The 18,945-nt window shown below is 44.5% G+C and overlaps 1 protein-coding gene across 3 annotated transcripts in view; it reads left to right on the top strand.

Annotated features, from left to right (window-relative positions):
• The window catches only part of LOC118394157 (CD276 antigen-like), an 81,225-nt gene extending 63,891 nt beyond the window's left edge, over nt 1-17,334 (top strand). For 2 of the 3 annotated variants that reach the window (XM_052462160.1, XM_052462158.1), the window contains exons 7-8: nt 3,752-3,790; nt 16,395-17,334. In XM_052462160.1, the coding sequence (XP_052318120.1) occupies nt 3,752-3,774 (23 nt within the window). In that variant the 3' untranslated portion in view covers nt 3,775-3,790; nt 16,395-17,334. The remainder of the gene's footprint in view (nt 1-3,751; nt 3,791-16,394) is intronic. The other variant, XM_052462159.1, reaches the window with a different exon arrangement.
• Nucleotides 17,335-18,945: the final 1,611 nt, after the last annotated feature.

Genomic DNA, 18,945 nt, shown 5'->3' with positions numbered 1-18,945 from the left:
CAGTTAGATAGCCAATGTTCCTTTTTTTCCAAAAATATTATTTTTGTAGGCGAAATAGCTCCGTTTGTTCTTCACGTTTGGCTGAGAAATCGCCCGGAAATTGCAGTCATAATATAGATCCATAATATCGACAGAAACATGGCAAACGCTGTTTATAATCAGTCTTCAAGGTGTTTTTCAAATATCTATTCGATAATATATCCACCGGGACAATTGGTTTTTCAGTAGGACTGATTGTAATAATGGCTACCTCTGTATTTTACGCGAGAATCACTCTGGGAGCCATCAGGTGACCAGTTGCGCAATGTAGCCGCTTACGGGTATTCTTCAACGTAAATGCGTAAGACTACGTCACAATACTGTAGACACCTTGGGGAATACGGAGAAAAAGTAATCTGGGTGATAGCCCATTCACTGCTCAATAGGGATGCATTGGAACGCAGAGCTTTCAAAAGATGAGTCACTTCCGAATTAGATTTTTCTCAGGCTTTCGCCTGCAATATCAGTTCTGTTATACTCACAGACAATATTTTTACAGTTTTGGAAACTTTAGAGTGTTTAATATCCTAAGCTGTCAATTATATGCATATTCTAGCATCTTGTCCCGTTTACTACGGGAATGTTATTTTTCCAAAAATGAAAATACTGCCCCCTAGTCACAAAAGGTTTTAATAGCCAATGGAGGCTGTTTTCCCGCTGGTTCATTTTTCAGGCTACTGTGGTAATTTCACTCCATGCATCAACACACTGTTTGAGGAGCATGCAGCCTCTCACTGCGCGACAGGGGATATTCTGCCCAAACTCTGTATGCCATGCTCTCTCCAACCCTGTTCCTACAACTACCAAGTGTTTCATTTGGGAAACCTAGTGAAATCGGATCAGGAACATCGATAATAACATGTATTCACACCAAAACTTATTTCATTTAACTGTTGACAGCCCCTCTCTTTGCGTGATGGATAAAGGAATGAAGGAGAGCGAAGAGGAGGTGGAAATGCACGGTGGTGAGTTATTCTGTAGCTAAAAGTAAAGCCTATTATTAGATATTAAAAATGCCCAATTACTAGGCTATTCAAAATCGAATACAAATTCACTATAATTGTAGGCTAACTCTGTAAGCCGTCCTGCACAATCAATTAACCAACAGCGTCACCTAGGCCTGTACGTTCTCTCCCTGATTCATGGATAGAAAGATTGGTGCTTAGCATAAGGTATCCCCAGCCGCACCCTCAGAGCATGCGCAGACCAGCTGGCCGGTGTGTTTATTGACATATTCAATCAATCCCTATACCAGTCTGCTGTTCCCACATGCTTCAAGAGGGCCACCATTGTTCCTGTTCCCAAGAAAGCTAAGGTAACTGAGCTAAACGACTACCGCCCCGTAGCACTCACCTCCGTCATCATGAAGTGCTTTGAGAGACTAGTCAAGGACCATATCACCTCCACCCTACCTGACACCCTAGACCCACTCCAATTTGCTTACCACCCAAATAGGTCCACAGACGATGCAATGTCAACCACACTGCTCCCTGCCCTAACCCACCTGGACAAGAGGAATACCTATGTGAGAATGCTGTTCATCGACTACAGCTCGGCCCCTAGGGTCTCGACCCTGGGTCTCCCGCCCTGTGCAACTGGGTACTGGACTTCCTGACGGGCCGCCCCCAGGTGGTGAGGGTAGGCAACAATATCTCCTCCCCGCTGATCCTCAACACGGGGCCCCACAAGGGTGCGTTCTGAGCCCTCTCCTGTACTCCCTGTTCACCCACGACTGCGTGGCCACGCACGCCTCCAACTCAATCATCAAGTTTGCGGACCCCTAGGCTTGATTCCACATCGATGGAACAGTAGTGGAAAGGGTAGCAAGTTTTAAGTTCCTCGACATACACATCACAGACAAACTGAATTGGTCCACTCACACTGACAGCGTCGTGAAGAAGGCGCAGCAGCGCCTCTTCAACCTCAGGGGGCTCGGCTTGTCACCAAAAGCACTTACAAAAGCACTTACAAACTTCTACAGATGCACAATCGAGAGCATCCTGGCGGGTTGTATCACCGCCTGGTACGGCAACTGCTCCGCCCTCAACCGTAAGGCTCTCCAGAGGGTAGTGAGGTCTGCACAACGCATCACCGGGGGCAAACTACCTGCCCTCCAGGACACCTACACCACCCGATGTTACAGGAAGGCCATAAAGATCATCAAGGACATCAACCACCCGAACCACTGCCTGTTCACCCCGCTATCATCCAGAAGGCGAGGTCAGTACAGGTGCATCAAAGCTGGGACCGAGAGACTGAAAAACAGCTTCTATCTCAAGGCCATCAGACTGTTAAACAGCCACCACTAACATTGAGTGGCTGCTGCCAATACACTGTCATTGACACTGACCCAACTCCAGCCACATTAATAATGGGAATTGATGGGAAATGGTGTAAATATATCACTAGCCACTTTAAACAATGCTACCTTATATAATGTTACTTACCCTACATTATTCATCTCATATGCATACGTATATACTGTACTCTACATCATCGACTGCATCCTTACATGTATCACTAGCCACTTTAACTATGCCACTTTGTTTACTTTGTCTACATACTCATCTCATATGTATATACTGTACTCGATACCATCTACTGTATGCTGCTCTGTACCATCACTCATTCATATATCCTTATGTACATATTTTTTATCCCCTTACACTGTGTATAAGACAGTAGTTTTGGAATTGTTAGTTAGATTACTTGTTGGTTATCACTGCATTGTCGGAACTAGAAGCACAAGCATTTCGCTACACTCGCATTAACATCTGCTAACCATGTGTATGTGACAAATAAAATTAGATTTGATTTGATTTGAAGGTAACTCGTTCATCCAGTATGCATAGTAATAATGTCCACACTCAAAGGCGATGACTAGAAACGGCACATTCATTCTTTTAATTCCGTTCTTTGGGGGGGCGGGGCAGGGTTCGGCTCACAGGCCTATGCGTATGCATAAACTCCAATTGGCATATTGGTGTTTTGAATTAATCATCACCTTACAAAGCACTGCCCATTTAATTGTGTTAGGCTTTGAAACAACATCCACAATGACCATGTTTTCCACTCAGTTTCAACCTGTTGTTGAACTTCTTTCTTCAAATTGATCAATCACAGTGAGGTGATTGTGAGGTGAGGTTTTAAAAGCACGTTCTGTTTTGATTATGTGTTTGATGGGATTTTCTATTTAATTTGCATTAATGTCAGAGTGGTTAGAGGGACAATAGAGCCCTGAGTACCAGGCCATTAGCGACCTGATGGTTGTTAGCAAGTTGGGTACTACTAGTGCATGTCCAGAGTGCATAAAGGAGATTACCGTGACTCAACAGTCACATGGCTCATGTGTGGCGGTAATACAGGCACCACAACAGCCCTACCCACAGATTACAAAGAAGGTATGAAGTCTGGCTACATACATGTTCACATCCCATGCTACTGGGAACCACGTTCTGCTGCTAATAGCCAACAGTTCTACTGTACAATGCAGTGGTCCTTCTGTAGCTCAGTTGGTAGAGCATGGCGCTTGTAACGCCAGGGTAGTGGGTTCGATCCCCGGGACCACCCATACGTAGAATGTATGCACACATGACTGTAAGTCGCTTTGGATAAAAGCGTCTGCTAAATGGCATATATTGTATTGTTCTATCATCCTAATTGTCTTACTGGCATTACGAAGCTCATATTCCTCTGTTGTTCTGTCTTTCAGCCATGACCCCCCTGAAAAGCTAAAGACAAAAGAACACAGGTAAGAATCACATACGACGACGTCATTACACACCCTTCATGTGTGTGTCCGTGTGTGTGTGTTTGTGTGTGTTTGTGTGTGTGTCATATCAGGTTGTCTTTGCATTTCATTTCCCCCTCCAGCGATTGCATTGTATTTTCAGGAGGCAGTACGTGCTCTCGAGGCCCCAAGGTCTGCAGAGGCTGTGGGTAACTGCTTCTGTAATGAGCCTCAGGCTGCATTCATTCTGTGAAGGACAATCAGGAATTTGGGAAACGTCTTGATATTTTGATTCTCAAAATCACAGGGTCATTGGTTGCCATGACAAATGTATTTCTGTGCAATGTCATTAGAAGTGGGTTTTGAATATTCCAGCTCGTCCCTAACCCCCCTTAAAGCCCAATTAATGTGAAACATGTGATTTTCCCTCAATTATAGCATGTTATGATTTGATATTGAGATTGAGGCCACATTGGACCTATAACCATTGTAGCGATGACTCATTAACCTGCCAGCACCAGGTGTGTTTGTGTGTCTCTGTGGGAGACGTGAGTGACACAAGAATACAGGAGGAGGTTAAAAATAGAAATGCTGGTTGTAAAGTGAGAAGCATCAACTTTCTCTCTCTCTCTGTCTCTCTCGTTCTCTCGTTCTCTCTCTCTCTCTCCCAGCCAGACAGACACGTAGGTGTTGATAATAGTCTCCGTGACCTCAACAAGTCAGCTTATTTATAACCTGTTTCTTACAGTTTATTTGCTCCCTTTAGTGAATTCGACTATGCCAATCTTTTGCACACTGTATTTATCTAACACGTAAAAAAAAGTGAGAGGAATTTGACTGCTTAAATAATTTAGAGGGATGATGCTTTTCGGCTCAGCCCACCAACCTATAGTACAGTACACTACCTCCAGGGCTGGGGAGTAACTGATGATTACATGTAATCAGTTACATGTAATCTGATTACACAAAAAAACTGTTACTCTAAATAGTAATTAGATTATAGATACTTTTGAAAAACGAGATAATTACTTATTGGATTATGTTGAAATCCAGAAAGGATCTTGCAAAAATAAATATAAAAATACATTATGACACCTTTCTGTTTTATGACATTCAATTCAGTATTGAGAAAAGACGCAAGTTTAATTTTTTTCTCTGACCACAAGCCAGAGACCACTATGAGGACACACCAAATGCGTTTTATGGACACTGTTTGTCTTCTTGTAATGTCTCTTAAGGGGAAAGTAATTCAAAAGTAACTGAAAGTAATCCGATTATACTACTGAGTTTGGGTAATCCAAAATGTACCTTACTGATTACAATTTTGGACAGGTAAATAGTAACAGTAACGGATTACATTTAGAAAGTAACCTACCCAACCCTGCCATGTAGACATACACACTCCTCAAAAAGTAAGCCGCTAAATAGCTAGCTATCTAACTATTGGAGAAATATCTCTGATGTTCAGTTTATAGTATTCAGCTTGGTATCTGAAGAGGATGTACAGTATGGTTACCTACCATGCAGCTGTGTAACAACACTGTCTAGAGAGACTTATGGAGTGTCTGGATGGTGTGGTGTATTTCCTCTCTCAGAACAGGACAGCCCAGTGCAGCATACTCTATGTCTATCTATCTGTCTGTCTGCCTGTCTCTCTGTAGTGAGGGTCAGGTGGACCATCCACAGATCACACCAGTAATGCAGTGGCAGACTGTGAGGCCTCATCCATCACCCAGTGACTGGAGCCTGGCCTGTGTGGCCCCTGGTCTGCTGCCTGTCTTTAGAGAGGGATGGGCTGGCCCATCGGCAGGCCAAGCATTGGGAGGATGTGTCAGGCTCCACCTCACTCCCCTGGTCCTACCCTTCCTGCTTAGGCCTGAAGGAGAGGACTGCCCAGGCCAGGAAGCCCAGCTTGGGTACCGTGTTCTGACTATTTTAGGAAAGCTTCACTAGCTGACAGAGGGAGGTTATGAATGCCAAGCACATTTTTGTTACAACAGCGTTTTCTGTGAAATCTATATTTTCCTCTTTCATTATGACGAGCATGTTTGATATTGCTCGTGGATATTTTTAGAGGCGTTTCAGAAGCTTTCCATCAATTTTGACCCAACTAAGATTGAACCTGTCACATTAAAGAAAGCAATGAATGCAGTGTGAGAGCTTCCTCGTTATTTTCCTTCCATCCATAAAATAGCTGGATTTCATAGGGCAGGTTTAGGGGTTCAAGACATGGATCTGTTAATAAGACGATGGGATAGTTTCCCTATAATTATATTCATCACATTTGGAGAATAATCACAAGGGCCAGCTGGAGTGAAGGAGCTGACACTGCATTTCAGCTGACACACGCTTTGTCAATGCACACATATTATGTTACTATGCAAATAATACAGATGTTTCTCTTGCTGTAAAAACGCAAAGCAAAGTTATTTGGTGTCAAGACAGTGATATCAATATCTTTATTGTGCGTATATGTCACGATCGTCGTATGAAGCGGACCAAAATGCAGCGTGTGTCAAGCCCTGGTCGAAGTATTTTGTGTTTATCTTCATGTATTGGGTCAGGCCAGGGTGTGGCATGGGTTTTTGTATGTGTTGTGTATATATTGGGATTGTAGCTAGTGGGGTGATCTAGCAAAGTCTATGGCTGTCTGGAGTGGTTCTCAATCAGAGGCAGGTGTTTATCGTTGTCTCTGATTGGGAACCATATTTAGGCAGCCATATTCTTTGAGTTTGTTGTGGGTGATTGTCCTTAGTGTCCTTGTTCCTGTCTATGTGTTAGTGTACACAAGTATAGGCAGTTTCGGTTTTTGTAACGTTTATTGTTTTTTGTAGTGTTTGTATTTAGATTCGTGTTACGTTTGTTTATTAAAACATGGATCGCAATCTACACGCTGCATTTTGGTCCGACTCTCCTCCACCACAAGAGAACCGTTACAGTGTGGTATGTATTCATGATGATTTTTTTTTTATAAAAGAAAGCACTGAACACTGAATACAAACTAAACAAAAACAACGAACGAATAACGACCGTGAAGCTATAATGAGAACTGTGCTGACACAAGCAACTAACATAGACAATCACCCACAAACAGTGAAACCCAGGCTACCTAAGTATGATTCTCAATCAGAGACAACTAAACATAGAAATCCCAAAATCATAGAAAAACAAACAGACTGCCCACCTCAACTCACGCCCTGACCATACTAAATAATGACAAAACAAAGGAAATAAAGGTCAGAACGTGACAGTATATATATGGTCATAGTATGTTTTTATTCATACAGTGATTGGATCCAGTCAAAAAAATAATAATTTCTGAGAGGGCCAATGTCATGCCCTGACCTTAGAGAGCTTTTTATGTCTCTATTTTGGGTTGGTCAGGGTGTGATTTGTGTGGGCATTCTATGTTTTGTTTTCTATGTTTCTTTAGCTCTATGTTTTGGCCGGGTATGGTTCTCAATCAGGGACAGCTGTCTATCGTTGTCTCTGATTGGGAATCATAGTTAGGTTGCCCTTTTTCCCTCCTTTCAGTGTGGGTAGTTGACTTTTGTTAGTGGCACTATAGCCCTGTAAGCTTCACGGTTGTGTCTTCGTTTGTTGTTTTGTTGGCAACATTTTAAATAAAAGGAAAAGGTACGCTCACCACACTGCACTTTGGTCCACTTCTTACGATGCCCGTGACAGAACTTCCCACCACCAAAGGACCAAGCAGCGTGGCCAGGAGAGGCAGCCAAAAAAAAACTTTTTGGGGGGGCACACGGGACGGTCGGCGGAGCCGAGGATGGAACCAGAGCCAGTTGGGTGAAATTGGAGGGGAGTGAAGCAGAGACAGTGAAGGAGTTGATGGGGAGATTGGAGGAGAGAGCTATTAGAGAGCTGCTGTGTTGGTGCATGAGGCACGACATTCGCCCTACGGAGCGTGTCCTCGGGTTGATGTCACCTGAGTCAGCTCTCCATACTCGTCCTGAGGTGCGTGCTAGCCGTCTGGTGAAGACTGTGCCAGCCCCACGCACCAGGCCTCCTGTGCGCCTCCCCAGCCCTGCGCGTCTTGTGCCAGCTTGGCGCCCCAGACCTCCGGTGCGCCTCCACAGCCCGGTGAGTTCTGCGCCGGCTCTGCGCACGGTTTCCCCAGTTAACCAGCTCCCCGCACGTGCCGGGCTAAAGTGGGCATGCAGCCAAGAGGAGAGGTGCAAGTGCTAAGCACCAGAGCTCCAGTGCTCCCCCACAGCCCGGTTCGACCTGTGCCTGCGCTCTGGAGGTGCCGGGCTAGAGTGGGCATTCAGCCTGGAAGAGTGGTGCAAAGGCTACGCACCAGATCTCCAGTGTTCCCCCACAGCCCGGTCTATCCTGTGCCTCCTTCATGGACCAGGCCTCCAGTAGGTCTCCCCAGCCTGGTCTATCCTGTGCCTCCTCCACGGACCAGGCCTCCAGTAGGTCTCCCCAGCCTTGTTCATCCCGTGCCTCCTCCACAGACCAGGCCTCCAGTAGATTTGAGTCCGGTGCCTGCTCCACGGCAAGGATGCCCAGTCTGTGGCCCGCAGTGAGGGTGCCCAATCCGTTGCCTGCTCCACGGGCCAGTCCGGTGCCTGCTCCATGGGCGCCCAGTCCAGGGCCCGCAACGAGGGTGCTCAGTCTGGGGCCCACAGAGAGTGTCCCCAGTCCGGGGCCCGCAGAGTGTCCCCAGTCCGGGCCCGCAGAGAGAGGGTCCTCACACCAGAGGCGCCACCAAAGTGGGTAGAGCCAGAGGTGGAGCGGCGTCTACGTCCCGCACCAGAGCCACCACCGTGGATAGATGCCCACCCAGACCCTCCCCTATAGGTTCAGGTTCAGCCCTGTAAGATTCACGGTTGTTTCTTTGTTTGTTGTTTTGTTGACGACATTTTAAATAAAAGGAAAATGTACGCTCAACACGCTGCACTTTGGTCCACTTCTTTCGACGGCCGTGACAGCCAACCATGATGACAGAGGGCGAAGGAACTCGTTTCCTCTAACTTCCCCAAATAAAGTAGAGGCACCAAGAGTCACTCTCAGTCCAAAATGGCACCCTATTTCCTATAGAATCCTATAAGCCCTGCTAAAAAGTAGTGCACTATATAGAGGATAGGGTGCCATTTGAGCCACTGTCTGTGAGGTTATCTGACATTACTACGCCCTGACCTTCACGTTCAGTCCTATCACTGTCGCAGGCCAATTTCCTGTAAACCATATTCTCCTGCTGAATCACCACCAATCAATTATTTTAATATTTCTGTGGCCATTTTTTTATAGATTAGCTCATTTATGCATAGTGCAGCATGTCTTATTAAATAACGTAAGTTCAGTGCATGTTTTCATAAAACCTTTTACCACCTTCTTGGTATATCTGTTTGTATGTGATTCATTATTATTTTTATGCTTCATTCTTATATTTCATACAACAACTGCAGGCCACTGGGTATGGAATTCACTCACCTTGCGTGTCCATACTGTGTTCACATCGAGAGCTGTTGCCATGGTTAGTAATTAGCCGTAGTGAGTGCTCCCTGAAACATTGAACAATGGTGAAGCATCTCCTGTAATTCCTCATAGAGGACTGTGTGTCCTTGAGGGAAGTGTCATTCATTGTGGAGACTCTCACCTTGTCTGCTAGTAGGCTTTTACCAGAAAATGCTAATAGACAGCCTGATTTGCGTTTGTTATCGGCTATAGCATGGTGAGATATGCAGTATAAACGTGTACGTTTGACACAATTTAATGATCTATGTTAATCAGGAGGACATATCACTCCAAATGAGTCATGCATAGAGAACTTCAGAGTCCCATTGTACTGGGAGCTGCAGCACACATGCCCTGATATTATGTCTGCCAATGGAAGGAGGATGAATTGTCAAGGACAGACACAAAGCGAATAAAGGAAATCCTGTGAGTGTGAATGTGCGAGAGGAGGCAGAGAGACAGATATGGCCTAGTCATCCAGCAACAGCCAGTAGACTACCACAAATGAATTCCAATGAGAGAGTAGATATTAATACGTCTAATAGGACAGGCCCTATAGGTACAATTAGCTCTAGATAATGGCCCTTTCTACCTTCTTTTCTACTAGAGCTCTAAAATATTGATTTAATTCTCTCCTGTATATCTACTTAAACTCTGGACTGTCACTCTAAGAATCTATCTCATTGTTATGTTTTACAGTGTTGGCCAAGGGGCTTATTCTGTCTCTGTCCTGTTTTAGGGAGCAGAGACGACACATCACTTTGAGGAGCCGCACTCTTCTCTTTTTTTATAAGAATGAGGAAGAGATAACGAGGCGAAGAAATAAAGTGAGATATAAAAATGGGAAATGGTTCCTGGAGCATTTCAAGTATAGCTGCTGTGCCGTGGCTCGTCGTTGAGAGTGAGAGAGACAGCGAGAGCAAGAGAGCTGGCGTGAGGTGAGGAATAAGCTTCGCTTGGTGTGTCGGTGTGACCTTTGGGTGTTTCTGGGGAGAGGGCAGGCGCCAGGCGGCGACGCGGCTCCTCAGGTTACTGTTGTCTCAGCGCCGCGGCGAGGCTCGTCTGATGTTGATGATGTCAGACAGGACACTTACGCTGGGCTAGAGCTCTCCTGGGAGGTGTTGGCTATGGAATCACCCTCTCCGACTCGCTCTCCTCATCCTCACATCTGTGCATTATTTAGCTTATTGTCTCAGCCATTTATCAGGATAATGACTCTGCAAGCGTATAATACTGTACTGTACATTTCTCCAAGTGACAAGCACCAGATACCTGATGATGACCACTGAGGAAAAGCCAATAAAGAGATGTGCAGAAAACTGCATCATATTGATATTGGAGGATGGTCTAGGATGGATAGTTGTGCTGCTCAGAATATCACTGACTGCATAGTATTTTGTAGCTTTGCTTGGGGAGGATTGGCGCGGAGCCATACGCGTCAGAATAGTGGAGATAGTAATGCAGTGAAAAATAAAATTCAAGGACCAAAGTTGCTGGGCTGGCTGTACTTTTTTTTGGACCTTAATAACGATTTTCATGGCAAGAAACTCGTAATATCAGTGTGCAGTGGCAGGCAGCGGGAGTGTGGGGACTGAATCACTGATCAATGACAGCTAATGAACACGGCAGGAGTTCTGCTCTGTTTGCCTCTCGACAGAGAGCCCCGCTCTTCTGAGAGATATTTTTCTCCTATTTTGCACCAAAAAAAAATACAGGAGGCTTCGTTGAAACCAACTGCCTCTGGGCTCAATTAACTAGCACAGATTACTCATAATGCAGATGAGGAGCCTGGGTATGTAATACACAGCATGGAGACCACTCACCTTCCCTCCTCCCTCACTACAACTCTATGCCTTGGGGCCCGGTGACAGTGCAGTGCGGTGGGTTGCGGTATGCATGCAGCGGCACATATATACATGACATATGGAGCGTCTCAGGTGATCTATGGATCCTGAAGGCTGTTTATCACTCCATCATGGCGACATGGTACTGAGTCGTGTGCAGTCAACACAACACATAACTCTGGTGTCACCTGGCTGTCAGCAACACTTAATATACTTGGCTCAGGGTCTCTGGTCGCTGCTGTTGTCCTGATGCCCCTGGCCTGACTGTCCAATCCCCCTTGCATTACATGGATGGAGAGATACTCCTCCAGAGCATTCATCACGTCCTCCATCACCCCCGCCGGGGCAGAGGGCCGGGAGCCTGGCACCTGCACTGTTGTCTCTTCTCTCATTGGCCACATGAGGTGTCCTACTGGGGTTGGGACTTTTATAGAGGCCTCCACTGGCATACAGTACACAGTAGCACACACCTTCAGACATTTTTACAGTTTTTACAAATGTCATCTCAAATATGAGCTGGTATAATTGTGTTGAAACACTGTTCTTTTAAATTGGTTAAATGAAATACATACTGCTAAACTATTGTCAGCAAAGGAAAGGTGTGTGTTGAGAACATCAAGAAAATTACAGAAGGCAGAAATGTAAATAGAGTAGTTAGCATACCCAAATGGGAATAGGCACAAATATGCTGGATTTGTAGACTGCGAGGCTGCGTTTACAGTCAGCCCAATTCTGATATTATTTCCACTAATTGGTCTTTTGACCAATCACATCAGATCTTTTCACATCAGATCTTTTTCCAGAGCTGATCTGACTGGTCAAAATACCAATTAGTGAGAAAAAAAATCTGAATTGGGTTGCCTGTGTAAATGCAGCCTAAGATATATTTTTATGTGAGTCAATGTTATAAATCTCAGGGAGAAAATACATGGCTCCAAATGAAAGGCGTCAGAGCTGAAAGATGTTTATCACTGTGTTGACAAACTGGGCTTAGTGCCTCAATACTGTAGAACTATATTTCAGAATGAGAATCTATTCTAGAACTGAGGACTAACGATTTACAAGAAATCAAGGGCATAACATTTTTTTTGCCATTAAAAGCCCTCTGAATTCCAGTTCTAGAAGGTTTCAAAAGGATCACCTTCCTCAACCTAGACACTATGATTGTTTAAATGAATGAGCTCTCATGAATTCTGTCACTCAGCCACAGGCTTAAATGGAAATCGTAAAATGGAAATCGTAATACAATCTCTGTCTTTCCATTGGTGGAAATATCTGGAATGACCTGTGTTAATTAAAGATAAAATCTAAGGTGAGGCCGGTAGACGTGTCTGTCAGAGAGTGAGCTTCTGTCTGTATCTGTGCAGTGATGTGGATAACATATTAGATGAGAGTGAGCAGAGTGACCAGCCAGCAGCAGACCAGCAGCCTCAAAAATTCACTAACATTGATTCACCGCCAATTACTAGCTACACAGGATCCATGGACAAGGCTCACTATATACTACATTTTTAACGAAGGAACATGTTTTGAAAACCTTGTAATTACACTAAAGCAATGTGAGCAGACCATTAAATTACATGGCTGGAGAGACAATTTTGGAACATAGAAATGGGTCAGATTTAATTGTAGAGCTCCTAGTTTAGTCCCCAGAACACCGACAGGTCCACTTAGCAGCCATCAGTCCACTGAGTGGGAATGGGATGATGACATGAAAGTGACCTCATTACTCCACCACAGACCAAATCAATAAACCATAACAGCCCACGGTCCCTTCTGATGTCATCACAGACGCACAGCTTGATATTCATCATACAGATGATGATTATAACACTGAGGAAGAAGGGGACGAATGGTTTGCATGCTGCTTTGCCAGGCGGCCAGGTTTCCCAGTGTAAACACAGAGCGATCTGCGACTCTTTTCTTTCTCCCTCTCCTCTCTCTTCTTCTGACTCTGAATCACTCCGCCTTTGGGGCTTACCACAGGAGTCTCTTCAAACAAGGCTTTGTACTGGAGTGTAGAATCAAGATTAATGCACTTCCACAGCTCTGTGCTGCTCTAGGGGAAAGAATCCTGATAATTAACACCAGGGGGGGCTTGGAGGAAATTGGAGGGGGGAAATCACACCACATAATAAAAATACGGGGAAAGGCACATATGACGTTTATTTGGCGTGTATGTGATGTGTGAGGCTGCGTTGAGGTGACAGTCACTGAAGCTGTGACTGTGACGTCTTGGAGGGTATGTATGTCGGAACGGTTTACTCTGAGCATTGTTTATCATTGTCATGTCTGTAATATTTCATTGTGGTGTGCTTACCACCAGCAGTGTTACAATGCATAAACCACATGCATTTATACAAATTATACAAATGTATACAAAGTATACAAATGAAGTGTTCAATCCATCTTTATAAGGACACTGTGTATTTCATAATGCCTTTATGGACAGACAACCTGTCTTACCTTGACCGTTGTAAGATCTCTCCAAAGCTGCATATTGACTTCTGGAAACGTCTGTGTTTAGGTCAGGACCCCCCCAGCTGGAGTTGTTCTCTGATAATGACTCAGATTGTTGTCATTTACATCAATGTCTGAAAACAGCGTGCCCGTGGCTCCCTGTACAGGGTTCTCCAAATATATAAATAAGTGGTGGAAGGTTACCAAGGAAGAGAATGAAATATGGCACTTCCATTTCAATGCAAATGAGGACTGAAATGAGTGCAGTGTGGATTTACAGTGGTTCATTAGAATGGACCCAGTACGCTGCTGCTTTAAGTGAACAGTCTCCTATAGCCTGAGTAAATTAGTGTGCAATCCCCTGCACTGGCTGTAAATGAAACTGTCCGTCAGCATGCAGCGTCTCAACCTGCTAAGAAGAAGTGGGATAGGATGGTTCTGTCCTCCTGATGTCTGTCTGCTGGAGCTCTTGGATAGAGAGAAAGTTTTCTTCAAGTTTGGATAGTCTGTGTTAACTTCCCAGTCTATTCAGTCAGGAGTCTGACATAATAATAAATAATATATGCCATTTAGCAGACGCTTTTATCCAAAGCGACTTACAGTCATGTGTGCATACATTCTACGTATGTGTGGTCCCGGGATCGAACCCACTACCCTGGCGTTACAAGCGCCATGCTCTACCAACTGAGCTACAGAAGGACCACATGAAGATATGAGAGTTTTTTAGTGTATGCTCGTATCGCATATACAGCCAAACAATCTCTATAGCCTTTGGTAAAGGTCTGGGGTGGTCTTTCATTTCTGAAATTCATTTCAGGATGCTGCTGTCCTGGACTCAATAAGAATGACCCCCTGTTTGAACACACACATCATGCATTTCCAAAGGGGGAATATCTAAAAGTAGATTTGAATCCGATGAGAACATGCAGGTGTGAAAATATTGTGTTGTGTTCATTTTTATGATGGATTAGGAGGCAAGCTGCACTGCCCTCTGAGAGGAGGCAGGCTGCACTACCCTCTGAGAGGAGGCAGGCTGCACTGCCCTCTGAGAGGAGGCAATCTGCACTGCCCTCTGAGAGGAGGCAAGCTGCACTGCCCTCTGAGAGGAGGCAAGCTGCACTGCCCTCTGAGAGGAGGCAAGCTGCACTGCCCTCTGAGAGGAGGCAATCTGCACTGCCCTCTGAGAGGAGGCAATCTGCACTGCCCTCTGAGATGAGGCAAGCTGCACTGCCCTCTGAGAGGAGGCAAGCTGCACTGCCCTCTGAGAGGAGGCAAGCTGCACTGCCCTCTGAGAGGAGGCAAGCTGCACTGCCCTCTGAGAGGAGGCAAGCTGCACTGCCCTCTGAGATGAGGCAAGCTGCACTGCCCTCTGAGAGGAGGCAAGCTGCACTGCCCTCTGAGAGGAGGCAAGCTGCACTGCCCTCTGAGAGGAGGCAAGCTGCACTGCCCTCTGAGAGGAGGCAAGCTGCACTGCCCTCTGAGAGGAGGCAAGCTGCACTGCCCTCTGAGAGGAGGCAAGCTGCACTGCCCTCTGAGAGGAGGCAAGGAAAGTGGGAACTGGAGTGAGTTTTCAAATGGAGAGCTGCTGTTTAATATATATGCATATCCAGAGCCACCGAGTTTACAGAGACCTCTAGGTAACTGGCAGGACTCAGATGTTAACAGTCTGACTTCTTTTGACTTGTATAATTCATCAAGTCGTCTCTGTTGTTTTATTTACAGTTTCGCCACTTCATAGAGATATATCACGTGCCACAGATACAGTCAGGGGAAAATATGTCATGATTAAGAAGTGATAGAGACGTTTCCAAACAGTGGCAGCAGCCATTTTTCCAGCCAAACTGACCAAGACAGCATACACTACAAGCGTAAGAGTATTACATCTGCTGATGGTCTGCAATCTCAGTCCTTCCAGACAGATCAGAATCAAAAGGAGCTTTATAAGCATGACAGGTTTGGACAGGAAGTAGAGATGAGGCCTTTCTGGAACAAAGAGCATGTAGGCTACTGCAAAATGTCATAATGCATTAAGTATTCCTCTTCCTCAAACTTTTTATATATATATATATATATTTCCTTTCGTGTACATCTTTCAATTATAATTTTACTGAAAAATGTAAACAAATTATAATTTTTTGAAATCTTTTCTTTTCAATTGGAAATCCAGAGCGGTATGTTTCAGGTAGTTATGGGTAACCCACTCTAATTACATATCTAAACTGAACCTCTGCGGGTTATACCCTGCTATATTGCTTTTTAAAATCTGAAACTAGGAGAGCTTCACGTGTGACATTATTTTATTTATTTATCCTTTATTTAGCTAGGCAAGTCAGTTATGAACAAATACTTATTTACAATGACGGCCTAGGAACAGTGGGTCAACTACCTTGTTCAGGGGCAGAACGACAGATTTTTACCTTGTCAGCTCGGGGTTTCAATCTAGCAACCTTTCGGTTACTAGTCCAACACTCTATCCGCTAGGCTACCTGCCACCCCATTATAAACCCTGTGTGTCTTGAGTTAATTCTCGAACCAGTTTAATGATTCAGGGAGAGCAGTTTAATTTGCTGTGGTAGCATTAGCAGTGGTGTGGAGGGGTCTATTGGGACCGGAGTGGGTAAACTACATTAAAAGTTTAGAAGAGTTACCTGTAAAATGGAAAACAGGTCAAGTGGATAAAGACTGGGATGTTGCAGTCATCAAAAGGAACAAACTGTAATATTGTCCTGTTGGAATAAGAAAGTTTCTCTGTAATGTTTTTTCTCCACAGCACAAATCCCTATAAGGTTTTGGTCTGACAACCTCCCTCTCTCTAACACAATATTTTGTACTTTTTTTTTCAGCAGTGAGGAGGCAGACGGTGAGACAGCGATGAGTCTTATATTTAATCCCACTACACCTATCCATCAACGGAGAGACTGGTTCCACTGTCTCCTACCCACACAGTTTCCAGTCCTTACTGAGCTGACAATGAGTCCATCATACCCATCCCTACAGGACCACTTCCTCCTGGGCTTCCAAAAAGACATAAACCCATCATATCCTATTACAGCACTCTACATTTCCCTTCCCCTGCTACTCCTTCAATTAACAAAGTATATGAACGCGGGTGTGGAGTCGTATTCTTTTCTATGCAATAGGCTAAAGAGAAGCTTCACTTGCAGGCCATTGGATTTGACAGGCTCCTTGTCTCGAACCTGGACAACATTTTCTCTTCACTATGTATCGAGGTAGGAAGTTTGAGAGGCCCAGAATCTCATTTCTAATAGGAAGTGAACAGCTTAAGAGATGACCAAGCTGAGGCTGCCATCAGCGTCTCCCTAGCTGCCTACCTGCCAGAGACAGAGTGTAGCTGTGTAACTCTCCATTTACTCCTCGACTCACTAATTAATGGTTGCCCGTGGAGTAACTTGTACCTGTCAGTGTCTACCGCTCTCGTATATTCAATAACTTGGGGAATTGAAATTGAATGCCAGCTAAGCTCGAACAAACTGCAAATGGTGCATGGGATACACCCTGGTTCTCTCAGTGACCTGACAGCAGCGTTATATGTAAGGTTTTTAATGAACATGGACTCTTCTCAGCTACTCTTGACTGCCAAGGTGGAATGTTTTATGAATTCAAGATGGAGGGTGGGTGGGTGGGTGATTGTATAAGTTCTGTTACAGTATACAGGTACTCGAGCAGGTCCTTGTGCCAAATGTCAATGTGCGTATGAATGCCAAAGCCGTCCATAAAAGAACCCAGTGCCGATTCGCATTAAAGAGACATGGTGAAAATGTTCCAGAGCGGTCATTGGTAATTATTGCGTCCATTTCCAGGGCCACTGCATGTGTGTTCATGGAGAACAAGGTCCACTCTATTACACATATCTCCTTACCCATGGGATTAGCCACACTGCTCACAATTCATACCTCCACTTCTCCATTAGAGCTGATTTATCTGCAGACTACACTCCTCTACATAATGAGGGAAACAAGAATAATGGTGAAAAGTAATACAAATCTTTCATTTACATGTGGATCTAGCCGGACGTGTTAAATTGCCAGTTACGCTCTCACGTTCTTAGGGACTTGCAGATGCTTATTCATCCCAAACATCTTAGTTGTGTGAATAATGAATTTCCTCCAGGAGTATTTGCTACTGCCGTGTGTGAAATAAGTGGCTGCGGTTGGGCTGGTGGAACAGACAGGCTGACTGTCTCTGAGAAGTAGGAAAGGAAGGGTTACCCCCCCCAACCCATCACTATTCCTTCTAAGCTGGATGAAGCTGTTGATCAAACCGAAGGCTGTGCTTCCAAATCCACATCTCGCTCTCTGTACTGTAGCCCTTGACCTTGCTATGTGTCCTCATGGCCCAGACACCCGCTTGAAATTAAATTACAGATTAGTGGCTTCAGCTCCTTGGAAGGGTTTATTTGGTTGCCCCCTCTCTGTGTCACTCTCATTCTCCCATTCAGGAGCATTGAGGAAATGTCATGGGATTTAAGAAAGAAAATGCCAGCCTTGAAACAGTTTCTACTTCAAAGTCTATACTATGTTGCCTGGCCTCCCTAAATTCAGGATGTCTGCAAGGAGTTCTACATCTTACAGGTGAGGAATAGGGGGCAGATGGCATGTGGTGATTACTGTGCTAGAATGAGTAACGAACAGGGGAAACGGAAACCAAACTCATACATTTTTATTTATTTATTTCATACAAACGTCTTCAGACTTCAATGTCTCTGTAAGTTTGGCCTTCTCCCATCAATTCCATCAAGCTGAGATGGAGCATGAACTCTACACCAGACTCAACGACTGGTCCTGTCACTGAGTGCTTCTTTAGACACTGTTGTTGCACCTTGAGATTGAAAAATCATTCTAGCGAGACAAGTGGATCAAACGCCAAGCCCTCATTCATTTGGAAGACTGTCACACATAGCACAATGCTGTAATTTCAAATCACTTTCACTTCCACTCTGTAGGTTCTGTGATTTTTGGCAAATCAGAATGGCTTGTTAGCCCTATAAATTATCCAATTCCCTTCATATTGATGTAGATTCCCAGTCACTCCTCAAGTATATAACTCATTATGTCAGAGTCTGGCCTCTTTTCATTGGGAAGTAGGTTTCTTTGAATGTGCCAACAGAGAAGCTACCCCACAGGGCAAAAACTGGTTGAATCAACATTGTTTCCATGTCATTTCAAACTAAAAAAAAAAAATCCATCTGATGACGTTGAATCAACGTGGAAAACGAATTAGATTTGCAAAAAGTCATCACGTAACCCAATTTTTTACCTAAATAGAATGACATTTTTTGTTGTTGATTTCACACTGAATTCCCGTTAGTTAACAACTCAACTCAAAGTTAGACATTTTTATTTTATTTTTATTTATTTCACCTTTATTTAACCA

The sequence above is a fragment of the Oncorhynchus keta genome, chromosome 14, assembly GCF_023373465.1.
Source record: "Oncorhynchus keta strain PuntledgeMale-10-30-2019 chromosome 14, Oket_V2, whole genome shotgun sequence".
Classification (NCBI taxonomy): domain Eukaryota; kingdom Metazoa; phylum Chordata; class Actinopteri; order Salmoniformes; family Salmonidae; genus Oncorhynchus; species Oncorhynchus keta.
This window is presented reverse-complemented; position numbering and strand designations above follow the sequence as displayed.